Source organism: Rhea pennata, chromosome 4 (genome assembly GCF_028389875.1).
Source record: "Rhea pennata isolate bPtePen1 chromosome 4, bPtePen1.pri, whole genome shotgun sequence".
In the NCBI taxonomy this organism is placed as follows: Eukaryota; Metazoa; Chordata; class Aves; order Rheiformes; family Rheidae; genus Rhea; species Rhea pennata.
Window position 1 is genome coordinate 25,018,278 of NC_084666.1, and position 19,224 is coordinate 25,037,501.

The 19,224-nt window shown below is 40.1% G+C and overlaps 1 protein-coding gene across 1 annotated transcript in view; it reads left to right on the forward strand.

The window, feature by feature from the left end:
* Positions 1 to 5,692: 5,692 nt before the first annotated feature.
* Positions 5,693 to 19,224, forward strand: part of UBE2K (ubiquitin conjugating enzyme E2 K) — a 38,033-nt gene continuing 24,501 nt past the window's right edge. The window contains exon 1 of the mRNA XM_062574602.1: positions 5,693 to 5,932. Within this exon, the coding sequence (XP_062430586.1) occupies positions 5,870 to 5,932 (63 nt within the window). The 5' untranslated portion in view covers positions 5,693 to 5,869. The remainder of the gene's footprint in view (positions 5,933 to 19,224) is intronic.

The window sequence follows — 19,224 nt, forward strand, 5'->3', positions numbered from 1 at the left end:
TTATGAAACGGAGGTTTTCTGTGCATCAGCCTGAAACTGATTTTAATTTCTATAATCATTAAAACAGTGGGGATTTTTTTTTTCAGTCACAGATTCTGAAGACATGAGGAGAACATGATGACCAGCTGTCCAGGAAAAGCTGTCCAGTTGCCCTTTTAAGGCAGCTGTAAGATCCTTTCTACCTATCTCTGAAAGGAAGACTGACAGATTTAATTAAAGATACATAGATTTGATAATGTACTGTAAATTATTACATTATTAGATGGTAATGCAAAATGCTTAAGGTATTACAAATTCTCCTCAGACTAGCAAATGTTTCTGAGTGGAAAACAATATACCAGCAATGTAGTATGGTGATCATATGCTTTATATCACTGGCCAAATTCTTTCTTTCATTATTACTTTTATAATCATAAAACTAATAGTATTATTTATATAACTATATATAGCCATATCAATAGTCAATAGTGGTGAAATGTATTTTGTATTTGCAATTTTCTTTCTTTTTTGAAAGAGAATCAAAAAGATTGATATAAAGGAGGATAATTTTATAATTTCTCCTGTATAAAAATTGCTTTTAGTTTCCCCTGATCAGTTTGTCAATTTACACATGTCAATTCTTTCAAGGGAGGTGCATACCCATTAAGAATGTTAAGAATTTTGGGACCTCCTGCACAATTATAAGAACTATCTCATAGATGAACCCACTTTTTTTTTAATGTGTCTTTCATGAACCCACTAGAAGAAGCCCATGGGTTCCAAGGTATACAGATCACAAGTCAAAAAACACTCCTCTAGATGATAAGGAAACAGAAATTAAAGGAAAAAAAATCCTGGCAGACTAAAAAGCACTGAGGCTGTTTTCATGTAGTTTTCCTACTAAAAAATCAGATTTATATGTAACATTAATTTAGAAGATAAATGTCAGTCTCCAAATGAATAAAAAGTCTATGGAGTACTGTCAATACCTCATGAAAGCCCTGAAGAAATTAAGAACAATAAGGTGTTACTACTAAACTACCCCAAAAAATCTGCATATGCATTATTTAATGAAACCTTTGCTAAATCTTTTTGCTTAAACCATATATTTTTGATATAGTATCAATAGCTAGATTAATTTATCATCTAACTCTACTAAGTCAGGTGAATTGCACCATATGAATTCAAGCTGAAAAACAGATGAATCTGATGTTTACTGAGTACCCTAGCTGTATTCCTGGGCATATATATATATATGTGTGTGTGTGTGTATATATATATATATATATATATATTTTCAAGCTGCTAATGACATGAAAAATACAACTTGGAAAATGTTTGAACGAATACCATCTCTCTATCAGGAACACAAACAATTTCTACTCTTCTGTTCTAAGCATTTCTGACGGCAGGACTCGAAAATTTCAAGTTCCTCCACACGAAAGACTTGACAACACAGTAGCAATGTCGTGAGCTCTTGCAAGGCAGATTGCTCCCCAACAGAGGGATCTATCTCACAGGAGCAAGCAAATCTGCCCTGTTTCATCCAGGAGAGGGCACTGTTACACCTGTCCACAAAACCGGACATGAACACGTATGGCAGGAACAAGAAAGTTCAGATGAAAACTTAAAACTTGGTCAACTTGCACAACCAGTTAGTTATTTTTGTGTCTTTCAGAAGCTGCCACAACAGGAACGCAATATGACAGACAATAATCGCACAGGATAAATTTATTTTCGTAGTCTAAATAAGACTATTTCTGGCATGTACGTCTCTGTTAAAAAGTTGGGATGACAAAAAAAGAAATGTAGTGTGTAAAGTAAGTGGGAAATAAGGGTTAAATTTAAGAACACCTTAGTTTTATGAATATTTTGGGCTTCTCGTTTCTCTTTTTTTAATAAAGCATATTATAAATAAGCACATTATCTTTTAAATGAAAAGTGAATACCATCTATCATACTAATCATCATACCATACTAATACTGCCTGTAAAGTTAATCCTTCTATAGATGGCTCATGAAGATAAAAAAAACAATAACAACAAATATGTTACAGATTCAACGTTTGCTTCTAAAGTGTTTGAAATTACTATACAAATCTCCTGAGACGGCTCTCCTGTCTGATAAGAAGTCCTCCAGCAAAAATGAGAGAAGATCAAACCTGACATTTCTGATTTTTCTAAAGAGGCCAAGATGAGCAGAGGAAGAAGTCTAGTTATGCAAGATACAAAGAATACAAGAAGACACAGTAAAAGAAAGAACAGAATGTTGCATGCTATAAAGTTAGTTTCAGAAATTCAACTTTCCTCTTTTAAATCACAGGGAACAAAATGATTCCAAATTCTGAGTAATCTGAATAGAAAAATATCCTATTGGTATAATCAGAATAAAAAATAGGAAAGTGTGGAAATGAGAAAGAGATCACTAGGAATAATAATTTGAAGATCAGAAATTTAATTTTACCTAGTGCTGTCAAAAGCATTTTGGAGCCTCTCTGGCAGTGTGCTGGGGTTGGAGCACCCGTAATCTCAGTCAGATGAACCATGCACACAGTGACTCGCTACTGTATATACAGCGAGTCCCCATGCAACATCCACTTTTCCATGAAAATGAGTGGGAAAATTGATTCTTATGGACAGGCTGTAGGGCTGAACCACATAACACAGGAAACAATATTGTTTAGGATGTTTAACTTACAGTAATAACTTATAATAGTACTGATGGTGAATATTGTCAGCCCTTTTGCACTGAGAGCCTCGGCTGATGCCTTAAGATCATTGATCTTAGTTTACAGGCACTGATCCTACAAATTTTCCTTGTGAAATAATTTTATGTAGTCACAACCCCCACTAGTTCACCATCTTTCCTGCACCCAGTTCCACAAATATTTCAAAACAATATGCCAAACATACTAAACAAAGTGTGGATACCTGGAATTGTGTCTTCCAGTCTATTATGATCAAGACCAACATGAAAAGTTTAAATCAATTTCTGGACGGTTTTGGAAAGTTGCTATTGAAAGAACTGCTTGCTGTAAAGCTAAATTGATGAAGCGATTAATGGAAGAACTAGCTCTTGAAATAAGACATACTATAGAATTTCATAATACAAAAGAAGAACTGACTATGTTCAAAAATGTTATATATTTTGCATATGCATTTCTCTAAGGGTAAAAGACTAAGAAAAACTTAATTCGTTGGTTGTACACAGAATAGTATTATCAGCACACTATAATATATTATGAAGTCAGACGTGAAGTTACTGAAATTGCAAGAAGAGGTTGAATACGTTCTCATTTTTCTTTTCAGCATTTTTCTTTATAAGCATTTTTCTCATCTCACAAAAAAGAAATAGTATTTTGAAACTGCTAATCTGTGGTCCTGTTTTGGCTTAAAAACATGTAGAGTTTTCTGTAGAATAGTAAACTATAAAATATTGTAAGAGCTATACTATGATAGCCCCAGCACATTGATTACATAAGGTACTGATTACATGCAGTGTTCTAATGCTGGTAGGACTCACCACAACTCTGTTCTACCCTCCTTTTCTACATTCTCTTTATTTTATCAAAGAGAAAATGAACTGAAAAAGGACATCTAAAATGGGGGTTTGGAGACAGTATATGATGAATATGAAACAGTCATGAGGTAAATGAAAGATGCCTTTATAAGGATAAAGGAAATGAGAAGAGCAGAGTAAAGAAAAGAGATACAGCAATTCATATTAATTTGATTTGCTTTTTGCAGTAACAGACTCTGACATTTGTAATCCAAATGAGCACATGGAAATAAACCTAGATACAAACCAGGCAAAATCACTGCCCTTTACTTTACTGTGGCTATTACTGGATGTCTACTACCTATAACATACAAGCATACTCACAGCAACACGAAGAATTCTGACACTTGATAAAGGTCACGTTTTCTACTCCATTCAGAGCAAGCTCTGAATATTTAGAAGCTCAGCTTCTTACTGCTGTGGGCTGTATGAAAAGACATAAGGCATTTAACTAGAGGATTTTATGTACTGCATTTATAATTTTTGTCTATAGTACTCAACAGGAGCTGAGCACACCATAAACCTAACTTTAATTTATGAGCTTTGTGAGGCATAGAAGAATTATTACCCTTAAGTTACAGGTGGCAACCTAAGGCACAGCAAAGCTATGGCCTACCTCCTCGACAGAACTTAGGCACATCAGTAGGACTTAGCTGTCTAAATTATTCTGAAGCTGAAGGCCCAAGATCACATTCGAAGTCATTAAAAAGAAATCAGACCTAATGCAAAAATGTTTCTTTTTGGAACAGTGATAAAAACTGAAAAAATACATTACGGGTGGTGTCAAAAACAAGATGTACATGGCACAACATCATTCCAGGAGAATGGACTCCCAGTGATGGAATCCCAATGATTTCCCAGTGAAATCATGGGGAAAGAGCAAACCCATGGAAAAAAGAACTATATGCATCTGTAAATAGTTGGCCCTATACTTTCCTTACGGGCTATGCTGAGGGTTGGACTAGATGATCTCCAGAGGTCCCTTCCAACCTTACCATTCTACGATTCTATGATTCTCTCTTCAATGTTTATGTAATAGTCAAAATACTACTGGAGATAAATGAACAGTATTTGCAAATGACAGCCATACCACAAGGAGACAAGTCCCAACTATAAGCCACTGCAATCAGGTTCTAAAAAAGCAGAAATGCTTCCTGTTGGGATAAACGTCTATGCTGTACACAGACCTACGCTGTATGATTAAAGGAGGTACTGTAAAATGTTTCTATAAACCTTTACATCCTGGAAAGCTTCCAGTTCCCAAATGAACAAGTTGTAAATGCAATCTCTCACCCCCTTCCGAAAATCTATCTACACTCTCTCACTCCATACCATATTTTGCCCTCCTCAGACAAGCAGGGATGGTCATAGATCCCTGCAATGAAATACAACAGTCCATTAGATAGCCCTGACACGTTCGCCTCTTACTCTCCCTCCAAACCCTTGCAGCAGGAGCCGCACAAGCCAGCAGCTACTCGTGCGGCCTCCCCAGGGTCAGGGCTCCCGGGCCTGCCGGCCCTGAACCCCTCTGGCCCATGTGAGGAGGCAGCAGCCCTAGGGCAGGGGAGATGCCGAGTACTGCTGTTTGCTCCAAGATAAACCAAAAGAAAAGAAAAGAAAAGAAAAGAAAAGAAAAGAAAAGAAAAGAGAAAAAGAAGGTGGGGAGCGAGAAAAAGGGGGCTGGGCTGCCCCTCGGCGCAGGAGGACGGAAAGTCCCCCGGTTATGGGCGCCCAGGCGCTTCCCGAGGAGGGGCGCGAGCAGCCCCCGGGCCAGGCCTTCGCCGACGGACACCCGCCGCCTGCCCCGCGCCTCGGGCCCGCCCCACGCAGGCCGCCGCCGCCGCCGCCCGGGGCCGCCCGCTGCGTGCCGGGCCGCCTCGCCCCGGGGGACGGGGCCGTGTCACCGCTGGGCCGCCGCGGCGGGCCGGGGGCTCCGCCGGCCCCAGCGCTGCCCCGGCGCCGGCCGGCGCCGCAGGAAACACGCCCCGCCCGTGACAGGAGCGGCGGCGGCGGCCTCCCCCCGGGGCCGCGAGGCGGCAGTTGGCGTGTCCCGCCCGCCTGCCCCCGCGCTCTCCCCGGCGGCCGCCGCCCGCCCCGCTGCCCCCGCCGCCACCGCGGAGCCCCACCGCCCGCTCCGCTCCGCGCCGCGCCGCGCACACGGCGGCCCCTCCTGAGCAGCGGCGGCGGCAGAGCCGGGTGCCGCAGCGCGCATGCTCGGCGCGGGCGCCATTTTGGTGGGGCCGGGAGTTATCCAGCGAGAGCGGCGGCGGAGCTCGCTGGGCCCGGCGCGGAGGCAGCGGCGAGTGGGTGCGGGTCGGAGCCCGCTGCGGAGATGGCGAACATCGCGGTGCAGAGGATCAAGCGAGAGTTCAAGGAGGTGCTGAAGAGCGAGGAGGTCAGAGCCTCCCCCCTCCGCTCCCGTCCCGTCCCGTCCCCTCCCCGGGCGCCGCCGCCACCCTCCCCCGTGCGTGCGTGTGCGGGCAGCGGGGAAGGTGCGGGCTCCCCGCCGGGCTGCGCCGGGACCCCGCTCCCCCCTCGGCCCCACCTCCCGCGCGGGGGGTGGGCCCGGCCCTCGGCCTCGGGGAGGGGAATGGCGACTCCCGGGGAGACGGGGCCCGCCAGCGGCCGCGGGGGCCCCTCCCCCCGCGGGCAGCGGGAGCCGCCGCCGCGCAGCGGGGCCCGGCCTGCCGGCAGCGGGAAGCGCCGCGGCGGCGGGTAGGGCCGGGCGCCGGGCCGGGCGGGCTGCGGGCGGCCGAGGCGGCGGAGCCCGCTGCCAGCCAGGCCGGGCGCCGCGGGGTGGGGCCTCCCACGCGCGGGGCTCCCGCGGCCCCCGCCCGCGCCGCCCCGGGCAGCCGGGGGAGTCGGCGAGGCAGAGCTGCGGGGTGCATGGGCACATGCCGCCCCCTAACCTCTGGCCTCTCTGGCCAGCCGGAGACTGCAGAGTATGTTTTTAATTTAATTTTTTTTAAGACTGCAAGTAAATCCGTATTTATCTAGGTTACTTTAATCCAGAACTTCCTTTATTCCAGCGTAGGTTAACTCACCTTAAGGTGGATGTTTTTAAAACTGCACTCATTCAATTCTTATTTTCTAGTTTTCTGGCTTTCTAAATAATATCTCTCTGAAGCAGTTCAGATTACTGAGAGACATGTGGTGCTGCATGGGAGGAGCAGACTGCTTTCAGCAGGATGTTAAAAGAAGTTTTGATCCGTTATTGGGAATATGTAGCAGCTTTTGAAGGGTTCCATCAGTACAATTTTTGCTGTGTCTGTACCTGAGTTGGCGAACGTCAGCCAGATAAGGTTTAATAGTTGTGTCGTCATTGTCGTCCTACTTGGGATGATGTTGCAGGTTAGATGCTTGTGAAATATTAATGTGAATGTGTAACTCTTAAAGCTAGTGTTTTAGAAATCTGGACACACTCACAGAAGAGAATCAAGAGCGTATTACTTTTTTGAGGATACTAATGCCTTAGGGAAAACACATTTAGCATTGCTGTAGTTAATGTGTTTTTAAAATAAGTGTCTTAACAGCATTGTTGCTATGCAGCCTGAACTAGCCCCTAGAAAAATGAAGGGCCTTGTTTTACAGCCACTTCTGGAGTCCAGGCTGTTTTTGCCAAGCTCTTGCACAGTGACTACACAATTATGTGTAAACTAAGACAAATTTCTAGGTGGCCATCTTTGTGCCAGAATTAGACAATCCAAAACTAGTACTCTGTATAACTCTCTATATTATGGAAACAAAACTTGTGTCTGTATTTGAAGATACTGTCTAAAGAGTTCAAGTCCCTTTCCCCATGCTTTATGTAGGAAAAAAGAGAAACCTTAACCTATGCAAATGTGTAGTGAGATCCATACTGATTTTTTTTTTTCCTGTAAAGGTTGGGTCCAGAGAGCACACTTCTCTCCCTTCCTCTTTGTTTAGTCTGTGCATTGAAGGGGATCAGTATAGAATGCTGGAAATAAATAATATTATAAAATAGTCTTTGAGCTACACAGCATTTTTCAGCTATAAGGCCAGAATTCTTATGAAACTTTAAAATGATGAAATTAAAGCACGTAAGAGTTTAATATGGCATCTTTTCCTGCCATTATCAAGCAACATTATCAAGCATCATACTGACATAGTGGAACCTATAAAAATGCTACTTACAGGATATAATAACTCCTCTATTTTAGAAACATAATTTAGGCATTTGTCTATGATTCTCTGTTACAAGCAAAGTTTGTTGTGGATGTTTGTACTTTCAAAGTCAGTCAAGCTGTGGTGTCCATACCACTGAGCATAAAAACATGGAGTGAAATGGTGAATGAATGGATAACTGAAAACTACAAATCAAAAAAGAAAACAGATTTTTTTTTCTACATGTTTTGCTTAACTAAGTCGTTCTCAAGCCTTGTTCTTAAATATTTATATTTTTCATAAATGATGATGCTAAATTTGTTAAGTCTGTTTTATGAAGGCAAAGTAGCTCACGTTATGCGTGCTTAGATTATTCTTATTTGAGGCTTTGAATTACAGCTGAACATAAAGATCAGCGCCAGTTTGTTTCTCTGCAGATGCAATATGGGCAAAAATACCATTTTCTGGCACTTGAAAGGAGCACATACAGACTTTGCTCTGTGTGTTCTTCTCATATTCCTCTGTGGACTGAAATAGGGTGGTTTTGAAAAAGCATTTAAAATCCTTTCATACTTGAGCAGCAGAAGCATTTTTGCTCTGCTTGCTTTATTATTTCCAATTTTGCTATAAGCTCTCACACTTTAACTAAGGAGTCAGATATTGAGTATTTAATAAAAGTCTTTGTAACTTTGTATCTCTTAAATATTTGAACTATAAATAGGTGAGACCAGCAGCAGTTTCCTTGTCAGTAATGCTCTCTGGACTAGGATTTAAGTAAAACAAATTTGCCTTGTGTCCTGAAAAAAAGTTAAAAAATTCTAAGGTAGATGAGGTAATGCATCTTTAAGAAACTTGAAGCTGTTGAGTTAGTCTAGGCACTAACTTGACTAGTTAAATATGTGTTGAAGCTGCTGTACCATGCTTGTATTTAAACTTTAAAATGAGTAAGTAGTACATTAACTCACATCATACCTTAAATCCTAGTCTGGACAAGGCATCAGTTGCTCAACTCCTGTCTCTTGTGCTGTCATTTCATAACTTTGCTATCATGTTGGTTTTATGGCATAGGCTAAGTGAAACTCTAAAGCAGGAAAACATTTTGAATCCAACATTAAGTTGCAGAGTAGTGGAGAGACCAAAAAACGGGTGGAGGGAAGTAGCCCTACTTCTCTTCTTCTTCCTCTTCTTCCCTCTCAGAGGTGGGAGCAGGCTTTGGTGAAGAACAGCTAATATTATTTCAGGATAGAGTTACTGGAATATTGCAGTAAGTAGCCAGATCTTCACCTTCTCTCCATCTATAAGCAGCTAGCTTATGAGGGGAAGAATCTGGCAGTTAATGGTGAATAGAAACGGATTAAAAACTGTTGTGGTCACTTAAAGGCTGATAATGAGGAGTGAGTGTAGTTCAGTGAGCATGTTAACACATTGCTTGTTTTCATACTTTTATATAGCATAGTATGTTATGCTTTAAAGAAACGATATTATGCCAGCATTGACTGAAACAAGAATAAATTGGCCATCAATTTATTTACCCTGTAGAAATGTAAAGTTTTCTGCTTATTTGAAAGCTAGAGGCTAATAAATAATACATAACCAAACCACTAGCTAGTCCTGTCCCCAAAGTAATCCACTGGTGAGACACATAGCATCCTCCTAGCAAGAAGAGAGTTGTTGGTATCTCTGCAACAAAATGCTCCCTTTCTCTGAATATTGAGAGGGAGGGGTTTATCTATATTGAAATTAAACCCAGATAGAGCTGAGAATAGATTAAACACAACCACAGTTATGAAATATGAATATCTACATGGGCAGATATCTGAAGTAGCAATTAAAATTTGTTACTTGAATCCGCGATAGCATTCAGATGGATCCAGGAGGTTGATGGCAAAATTTGAAGTACTTCATTTCCATACTTTTGCTACTGAACGGTAAAGGGAATTGTTTTGGAGTCTTTATGTATTGTTTTAATTTATAGGAAAAGGAGATTAGTCTCCTTCTCTGGAGATCTTCAAGGCCCGCCTGGATGCAGCCCTGTCTACCATGCTCTAGGTGACCCTGCTGAGCAGGGAGGTTGGACTAGCTGATCTCCAGAGGTCCCTTCCAAACTTTGTGATTCTGTGAGATAAAGGAAAAATAACAGCAAAATAGCTTGTGGGAGTCCATCATATTGCATCCTTCCTTCAGCTTTTAGGGCTCTAGAGAGTTGCTGTGGTCTTTGCCTCTGTCATTATATGTATAGTGGTCTTGTGGTTCTTGCCAGCTCAGAAGATGCGAAGTGACATCTGTGAAACTTCCTTGCTTTTTGGAAAAGCTGTGACTGTTTAATCTTCAGGCTCAGAAAAACTTCATTGCCTTATTTTGTTTACATTTGGGTAATCTTAAGCACTAGACATTGAATTCACTGAAATGGAAGCTTTAAATTGTAATTGTGCTTCAGTGTTATTAAAATGGATTGTTGAAGTGTACGTATGGGAGGCTGGTTGTTTTTTTTCCTTCCATTTGCCTTGAAGGTACAATATATAAGAATGAGATGTCTTCTATTATGACACTTATATCAGTAACGTAATTTTCAAAGAATACTATTTTCTGCTAATACATGTACTTAACTTATAATTCTTAAAAATGGACCTGTTGAAGTCAGTACACGTTTAGTGAGTGCAGTGGGACTGTGTGAATAAAGCTAAACTGTGTCTAGTTACTTAGTTAAAAATAAGCATAAAGATGAGAACTTTTAAAGTGAGGTCATTATATTGGTACAAATCTCTGCTCAGGCTCTCAGCAAGTAGGCATATGTTTGCAGAGGCAGTGGTCAGTACACTGGAGGGCTGGGCCATTGTGCAGAGGGACCTTGGCAGGCTGGCGACATGGGCTGACAGGAACCTCATGAGATTTGACAGAGACAAGTACCAGGTCCTGCATCTGGGATGGACTAACCCATGCAGCATTTATAAGCTGGGACTAACCAAAGACAAAGCAGGTTAGAAGAAAAAGAACTGGGTGTCCAAGTGAACAGCAAGTTAAACGTGATTCAGCAGCACCCTTGGAGCATAGTTGACCAACTGCGTACTGGGTTGTATTAGTAAGACTGTAGCCGGCCACTTGAGGGAAGTGATTCTGCACCTCTGTTCTGCAATTGTGAGTCTGCATCTGCAGAACTGTGCCCAGCTTTGGGCTCTCCAGTAAGGCAAGACATTGACATACTGGAGTGAGTCCAGTGGAGGACCATGAGAATGGTTAGGGGGCTGGGGCACATGGTGTGGGAGGAAAGTCTGAGAGAACTGGATTTGCCAAGAAAAGAAGTCTAAAGGGAGATCTTCCTATTTTCCTAAAACACATAATGGGAAGCTGTGGAGAAGAGCCTGATTTTTTCTGAGGAGCATGTAGTGAGGCAAGGGACACAAGCTGGGACACAGGGAATTCAGACTAGATACAATGAGAAAAAAATTGCCATAGTAGTGGTCAAACAAACAAGTTGGATGGAAAGATTGTGGAATCTACATCCCTGGATATATTCAAAACTCCAACTAGGCAAGTTCTTGAGTAACCTGTTCTAATTGGACCTGCTTTAAGGAGAAGTCTAGCAGGACTAGATGCCCTCCAGGGGTCTTGTCCTATGTGGTTCTGTACTCTAGTACAAGATGTTTTTTATTATTATTATTGTTCATGAAAGGGTTTCAGCTGGAAAAAAAAAAGCTTGCAGGCAGAGACTACTCTGATGCATTACTTATTAAAATTTTTCCCCTTGTAAACAAACTGAAGAATTTTGAAGTAGGATTTTTCTTTTTATTTCAGAAGTTTTCACTATTATAAGACAATAAGAAATTCTGTTTATTTTCAAATTAGAGACTGGCTTTTTCTGATGGGTGATTGGAGCAAAGCTATCTTGGTTTACAGTTTGAAATCATGAGGGTAGAACAGATAGGAGATCCATAATACTTCTTTAAGCTGCTTTTTTTCTAAACTGCAAAGATCTTGACTTTAAAATAGTTGCTTATGATATCTTTGCCTTTTGTATGTTCCTGAGGAGAATTTTTCTACTGTACATTTCAAACCCTGCCTATGATTATAGGCAAGACGAGATGTTGAGCTGTCTGAGATAAAGACACTTCAGTACCTTTCTAGATTATTTCCTACTTTCCTTTGATTTTCTGAATTCTGTCTAGTGCATATTTGATTATGTCTTCCAATTTGAACTGGAAAGTAATGCAGAATGGATTTGTGCATCTTTGGAGTTGATTCATAGTTGCTTCTTTTGGTAGCTGAGGAGTAGTTTGCTCAAAGCAAAGTGCATTTATTAATGTTTAAAAAAATTGCTTACTATTGCTTCATTCTAAGGTGATCTTTCTGAACCATTGGTTGACTTGCATTTTTATACTGTTTATCTGAACCATGTAGCTGTGTTTCAAGTTTTATGAATATAATACCATTACATTTTTAGAATCAGTATTACATAAATATTAATAAGCGCTAAGGTTATGAGCAAAGTTATTTAAATGACTTCAGTATTTAATTTGAATCTGTAATTCAAAATACTTAATGTAGAGTGTTAGTGATCATTTGACCAGACCTGTGAATCTGTAATAGGAATAATTGTGCAAGGAAGGCAAGGTCTATTACTTATCCATGTGTTCAGTTAATGACGTTTTTCGTGTCGATATGTATCCAGTTGAATCCAGATTTCTAGCGAAAGATCTGCATGTCAGTTTGCAGAATTCTAAAGACTTTGGTAATAAGCAGAGAGCAGGAAAAACTTTATACCTCCATTGCAGTCGGATTCATTTGGTTTTCTTGGGTCTTCTCAGGAAAGAAAGCAATCTCGTAAGAGCCAATAGAAAGATGTCAGTCACTGGTTATAGGACTGAGGTGGTCAGTTTAGGATTAGGGTTTAGAGTGCAGCCATGAAATGGTATCCACTGTCTCACTTTGTGGGTCCAGTATTAGTAGAAATTAGTCCAGTCCTTTAACCTTCCCAGTCTCCCACTCATTTTTTCTGTGCTTATTGCACAGTTTGCAGAGTTTGGCTTTTTAGCAAAGCGATGTACGAGTCCTATGGTTAGTTTACTTTACTCAGTCTAAAAGTATAAACAAACTGACATTTTATCATAGTAGATGTGTATAAAAAGCCATGCTGAGAAGTACTGGTTAACAGTCCAGTCTTGAGTCAGGTCTAAAAGCTTTCATTGGTACTAAACTTGTTAAACTAGTGCAAATACATTGTATAAATCTTAAGTTACATTTACCTATTAAATAGTTTCTAACTTGTTTTCTTAATCTAGGGGGCTTATTGTTTGTTACTACATATTTTTTACACTAATAATTTTCACCAGTTTTAAACAGAGAAGACTCTTAGTTAAACTTTATAGTTAATACACAGAATACCTTTGTCTCTGACAAGTTAGGCAAAATTGTTGCTATTCGGAAAGGAAAATAAGCAATTTGGGTCTATTATGACAAAGACTTTGCAAATATTGTCATTACCAAAGAACTTTGATAAATAACATTTTATAGGACACTATAGAAATATAGTCTGTTTTGCGCTCCTGACTTAACTGGCATTTGTCCTTCAGATTATATCCTCAAAAAATTACTAGTTTTAATACTTGTAGTGTTTGAATCAGGAGCACTTGAAGCAGCTTGCCATGAGCATTCCATAAAATGTTATGTACTTAAACAACGTGGTTCTGTAAGTAGCGAAACTTGTGTGAAGACCAGATTTGTTATTTTAGTGTATTTTAACAGAATTGTACTAAGGCTATGGATTGTACCTTACTAGTCATCAAAGCATCTGCACAGGAGAGAGATGTCATGAATATCCCTAACTACAGAAGAAGCTTTATTCAGCATTTACACTTTGCTTGACACCAGAGAATTTGCGTACAGTCATAACTCCCATTTGGCTGTCCTTGTGCCTAAGAGGGCTGAGCTCACATTCTGTATCATCCTTCTCTTGGGACATTAAAAGGGACTGTCTTGTCTATCTCTGTTATCACAAGACACATAGGAAACTAGTTTCTCTCCTATTTTTAGTTGTTTTTTGTTAGGTTGGCATGTCAGTTTGAAAGTTTATTTGGAAAGGACTGACTCATGATTGTATAAGTCTTGCTGCTTTAGAAAACCAAGCTTAAACTGTATGCTTAGCATACAGTTAGATTATGAAATACTTTTGTGCAGTGGTTTATGAAAAGCCAAAATGGATTAGTCCATATTTAGCTTATTTAAGTTGTGTAGTTCAAGCCGTGTGTAGATACTTCATTGCTTTTTCTATTTAGCTGGAAGTGAACTGTGCAAAAACTTTTTTAACCTTCTCTTATTCTGAGATGTGTTTAAGTTGAGGAGACTATTGCAAAATAAGGTAGCATGTACAAAGTGTAAATCAGGGTAGCTATGTTATATTTGCTCCCTTTCTAGACGCTCTTAAGGCCTTTATGCTGTTCGGTTGAGTCCTTGCGCATTGGTGTAAGGGTATCCATATGGGCAGCTAGTACAAAAAATGTTGTGAGCTATTTCCACAGGGCTCCAAGCTCTGGGGCTGTGAATGAATTAGTGTAATCTGTTTGAAATCAGCTGAATCCTGTCATCTCTTTGTATGTAGAATCACCAGCAACTTAAATAGAGTTGACTTACAAAATTGACTACAGAATCTCCCTGTAACAGTTTCTTGTGTTTATAGATTGATAAATTTGAATTCTACTTTGAATTAGTCAATAAAGAACATTTTATCTGTAGGGTTTTTCAGTTATTTTGCATTAAAGACAGAACTGTGCATAAAAAGATTAAAAAAGAAAATAAAAAGCACTTCACATTCCTGTGATATTGCTCGTTTGTTCAGGTTTTACTGAACTGTAATACCTAGAGCAGGAGTCCCTTGCATTGCAGCCGTTCTTGATATTAAATATACCAGTGGCACTCGGATGAAATTCAGATTCTAGTGCGACAAGTCCTGCCCACAATTAGTACTCCCAGGCGCTGTAAATACTGTGTGTAGTAAAATGTAGACATAGCCAGTGTCTGTGTTAGGGCCTTATATTCCTGTACTAGTATAAGTATGTTGTTGTATCCACAGCTTTGCCAGTTTAACCATCCTACTCCGAAGAGTGAAAACAAGCAGTGATTGTGTAACTGCACTTAAAGCTGTGTCACTTACACCTCTGCACGCCCCTGCCTGACTTAACTACTTTGTCAGAAATAGTTAAGACAGACGCGAGAGCTGAAGTTTCAGAATTCTTTTAAGCTGTCCTGAGGCAGTGCCAAGAAGCAGTGTCACATTCCTTCTGCACTCTGGTCTCAACTTTCTACTTTTATGCCCCTTCCCTTGCGTTTGCGTGGTGTTTGTGGTGAATCAAATCAGGGGATTGGGTGAAAACAAGTGAATTTTCTTACTAACAGTGTTTTAATTTGGATGTTTGCAGAGTTAAATGAACAGTTTAACACTTAATGAACAGTTAAATGAACATTTGCACCATTCTTCCTCTTTCTTTGTATTAGTTCCACTAGGAACAGGAGGAAAGTAGGACCTTGGCAGCCAGCTGTTAGACTGACTTAAGCTGCCATGGAAATGCAACCTCTTACATGTTTTGGTGGAGTGATAGTTTTACAGCAGACTCTTTTAAAGAATTACTAGGATTTAATTTTAATACCTATTTTTTTTACTAAAGTTTTGTTAAAACTGTTTGAAATTTGTCCAAAGACAATGCTTGCAAAATGAAAAATTTATTTTTTTTTTGTCTGAAATGTTTTGTTTTCTGATGGGAGGGGGGAATCCTCTAAGTATTGTTCTGTTATATAGACATATGTAATAAAATGGACTTTTAAAGTTGGCATGGGTTTAAACTCATGTTAAACCACTCTGTTAAAGGATAATTTTATAGAAACATATTCAATAAGTAAAATTGTAATAATAGCTGCATACTAGAGGTTCCATATTTACCTATGTTAACAAAAGAAAAAAAGTCAGTATTTGTACCACCTTATATTTGAATGTATCTAAGTTACATATTGGCCAATAAGCAAAAAGCCCCTTTGGTATTAATATGCTGAAATAATCTCATTTTTTCTTAAATAGGTGTAACTGAAAGATCTGTCTGAAACACAGTAAGATGTAATCAGAATGTGAATAACCATCATGACTGAAAGTGATAGTAGGGTCAAAAAATGAGAGCCTGTTAAGAAAATGAATTCCTCTGTGTTGACCTTCTCTTGCGGAGGAAAACTGTTTTTTTTTTTTTTTTTTTTTAATGTGTTTTAGTTGGATTTAACTTCCTGTCTTCTCTCGGCCCTGCCCCAGCGTAGCATTGTTCTGTACTTTGAAGGTCAGCAGGAACTCTGAGAATGTAAACGGGATCTACTGATATCAGCTGATAGTGTAGGGCATATACTTCATAGGCATGACTGTGACAATTGTGTGACATTTTCTTAACAGTCACAAGCTTCAGTTTTTTTAGGGCCCTGGAGGTGCACTTGATCCATGTTTTTAAGTTGGAAGAGAGTCTGAAGCTATACTTCTGAGGTATTGAACTATCCCATCTCATTCTAGTAGCGCTTTATTGTTTGTAACTGGAAAAAAAAATCATAATTTTAATACAAACCTCAAAGTTTTTATTGCTGTTTTGTTGCAGCTTGTGCCCTGCACTTTGCTTTACTTCCTGGTAAAGTGATGCATCCTACCTGTTTTTTGTTTTCCAGTTTTTGCAAAAGATTGAGCTAACGAGATGCAGTGCGCTCATCCTGAGCTGCTCTGAAAGAAGCAAAGGGTTAAGAAGGTAGAGTGCTGTCTTGCAAACAAGGAATATGATGCAGGGATATAGGAAGGAAAGGCTGGTAAGCTTGACTTAGCAGCCTAAGAGGTGAGCTAAGATCCTCCCTTTTTGGTGTACTGGTGAAGAAGAGGGAGAAATGTCAGCTGAATATTTTGGAAGGGTTGAGACAGTTAATGCTACTGTAACAAAAGAACAAACTAGCAAATATGACAGAACAAAATTAGTGGGAATATTTGTCCACAAATCTGTGAGGAGCTGGTAAAACAGGATAAAAGTGAACTATTAACTAAGTTATTAATTGAAATAATTATTTAATGGAATAAACTTTTACTGAAAGATTTGAGTTTCCTGGTCAAAACTTCCAGTTGACTGATTGCGCAAGGCTATTTGCAAAAAGAATAATATGTTTACCTGGGAGCCAGGCTACCTGAGACTTTAGTATATCCACATCTTGACTAGACTAAACCAATATAGTGTAATATTTTAAACATCTCCAAGGATATTATTCTTTGCTAGTCTTCACTTTATGCATGTTTTTTTGTGTCTTTGAATGTGTCTTTAGCATTGTACAGTGAAGCCTGAGGGGGGCTGGAATCTTCTATACTTGATATCTCTTTTACTAAATACTTCCTGACAATGTTTTGCACTATTAAGCTTTCAGTAGTAGTTATCTCCAAAATTTCTGCCCTGCCATAAAGTGTCACCACGTTGTGTGTGTGATTATTATGCATAAAGTTTATAGGGTTGTTTTCCCCCCCCCCCCCCCCCTCGCGCTCTCTCTCTCTCTCTCTGAGGTTTGAGTAACACTTGAATTATTGTTGGATGATGCTGACTAGATTTCAGTGATTTGGAGAAGGCTCTGGAAAAAAGAAGGTGGATTAACTGCAGAAAGAAGGCAGTTTCCTCTCATGAGAGGCTCCTTGTTAAGGGCTCATAGAAGTGCTTCTTGTTTGTGAAGAGTAAGATTCCGAGATATGGAGCTGCTCTTTAAAAGGATCTTAATAGAAGTAGAGAAGACACTACTGATAAGTCTTCCCATTAGCAGAATTTACTCCTCAAAGTTTCTGCAGGGGTGGATGATTTTCTGCACAAGGAAAATATTTGGGCATGTCTTTGCCTCCTCTAACCTAAATATTAGAGGTCAGCAGCTCTTGTGATGAAGGTGATGGAATGTCCAGTCTTTGGGAGACTGCTGCTGATGGCTCCACTCAGATATTTCAGGATTTGTTAGCTGAATGATTGAGTCACCAAACTGTTACCAAATCTGTAGCAGTTGATACTATTTTAGACTTGATGTGGAAGAGTCTTTGTAGGAGAGTTGCTTCTAGAAAATGAACTTGAGTTGTGTGATCACTAGTTGATTCATAAATTCTACAACTATGGTCACAGGTGTCAGAAAGGCACACTTGGAGAGTTTAACAGAGCTTTGCATGTTCATACCTCTACGGAAACAACTCAGGTGACTGGCAGAAGAGGCCAGGGAGTTTATTCTCTTAGAGATGTTAAATAAAGGTAATTTTATCCTACTGGATCCTCATTAAGGGGAACTATTTTGGAAAAACATTCCAGATTTAATTGGATGAATAATCACTTCAGTGTAGTTAAATGTTAGTCATGACTATAGGGATGAAGGAAAAAGTACGCAATAAGTGGTAAAATCAGGATGAGTTGCATTGTGGGAAGGCTATCAAAATAGTATGGAAAGATTCTTCAGCTATCTAAGTAAAGGCTTCTATATGGGGGGATAGGTAGAGTTTAAGTATAATCCCCAAATTAAATGAATCCCTATTGAATGCTGGGACAGTGTAATGTAGCCTGCTATTTTTTCCTTAGATTTGGTATGAAGGAAAAGAGCGCATGGAAATAGCCACAATGGTAGTAGTAAAAATAATTCTCTGATCTCAGATGGGGAAAGGCTAGGATCGCTGATATTTTGAAAAAAACTAATCATAACCTTAGTGATAGGGTTTTTGTTCTTACCAAACTAATGAAGTCAAGAAGTATACGTTATGAAGAACAGCTAGTGTAGTACTGATTGAAATGGAATGTGAAAATAAATATCCAAGCAGCTGCAACAGTGTACAGAGTCTTCTAGAAAACATGGAAGAGAAGTTTAAGCAAAACACTGAGTAGAAAATGGAATAGATTGTAGCCTGGGTTAACCAAATATAGATTGAAATTCATCCCTCTTCTATTGCCTGGGTTTATTCTTCCCCAGGGGAAGGACTCTGCGCTTGCTTTTGCTGAACTTCGTGAGTTTCCTCCCTGCCCAACTCTCCAGCTTGTCCAGATCTCTCTGAATGGCAGCACAGCCTCCTAGTGTATCAGCCACTTCCAATTTTGTATCATCAGCAAATTTGCTGAAGGTGCACTTTGTCCCATCATGCAGGCCTCTGATGAATAGGTTGAACAGGATTGGCCTCAGTATTGACTCCTCAAGTACACTGCTAGTTACTGGCCTCCAAATAGATTTCACAGGACTGATCACAACCCTCTGAGCTCTACCTTTCAGCTTATTCTCAGTCCATCTCACTGTCTGCTTATCTAGCTTGGACTTCCTGAGCTTACCTGTGAGGATATTGCGGGAGGCAGTATTGAAAGCCTTGCTGAAGTTATGGTAGACAACATCTGCTGCTCTCCCCACCAGTCATTCCATCCTATGAGGCTAATAGCTTCTCTGTGAACTAAGTGGTGAGGTGCAGGGGCAGTCCTCCTGGTGGAAGGAGCAGTTCAGACATTGAAAAAGAGTGAAACCTGTAGAGCAAAGCTTACTAGATCGCTCACATTTGAGTTTTGAGCCCAGGTT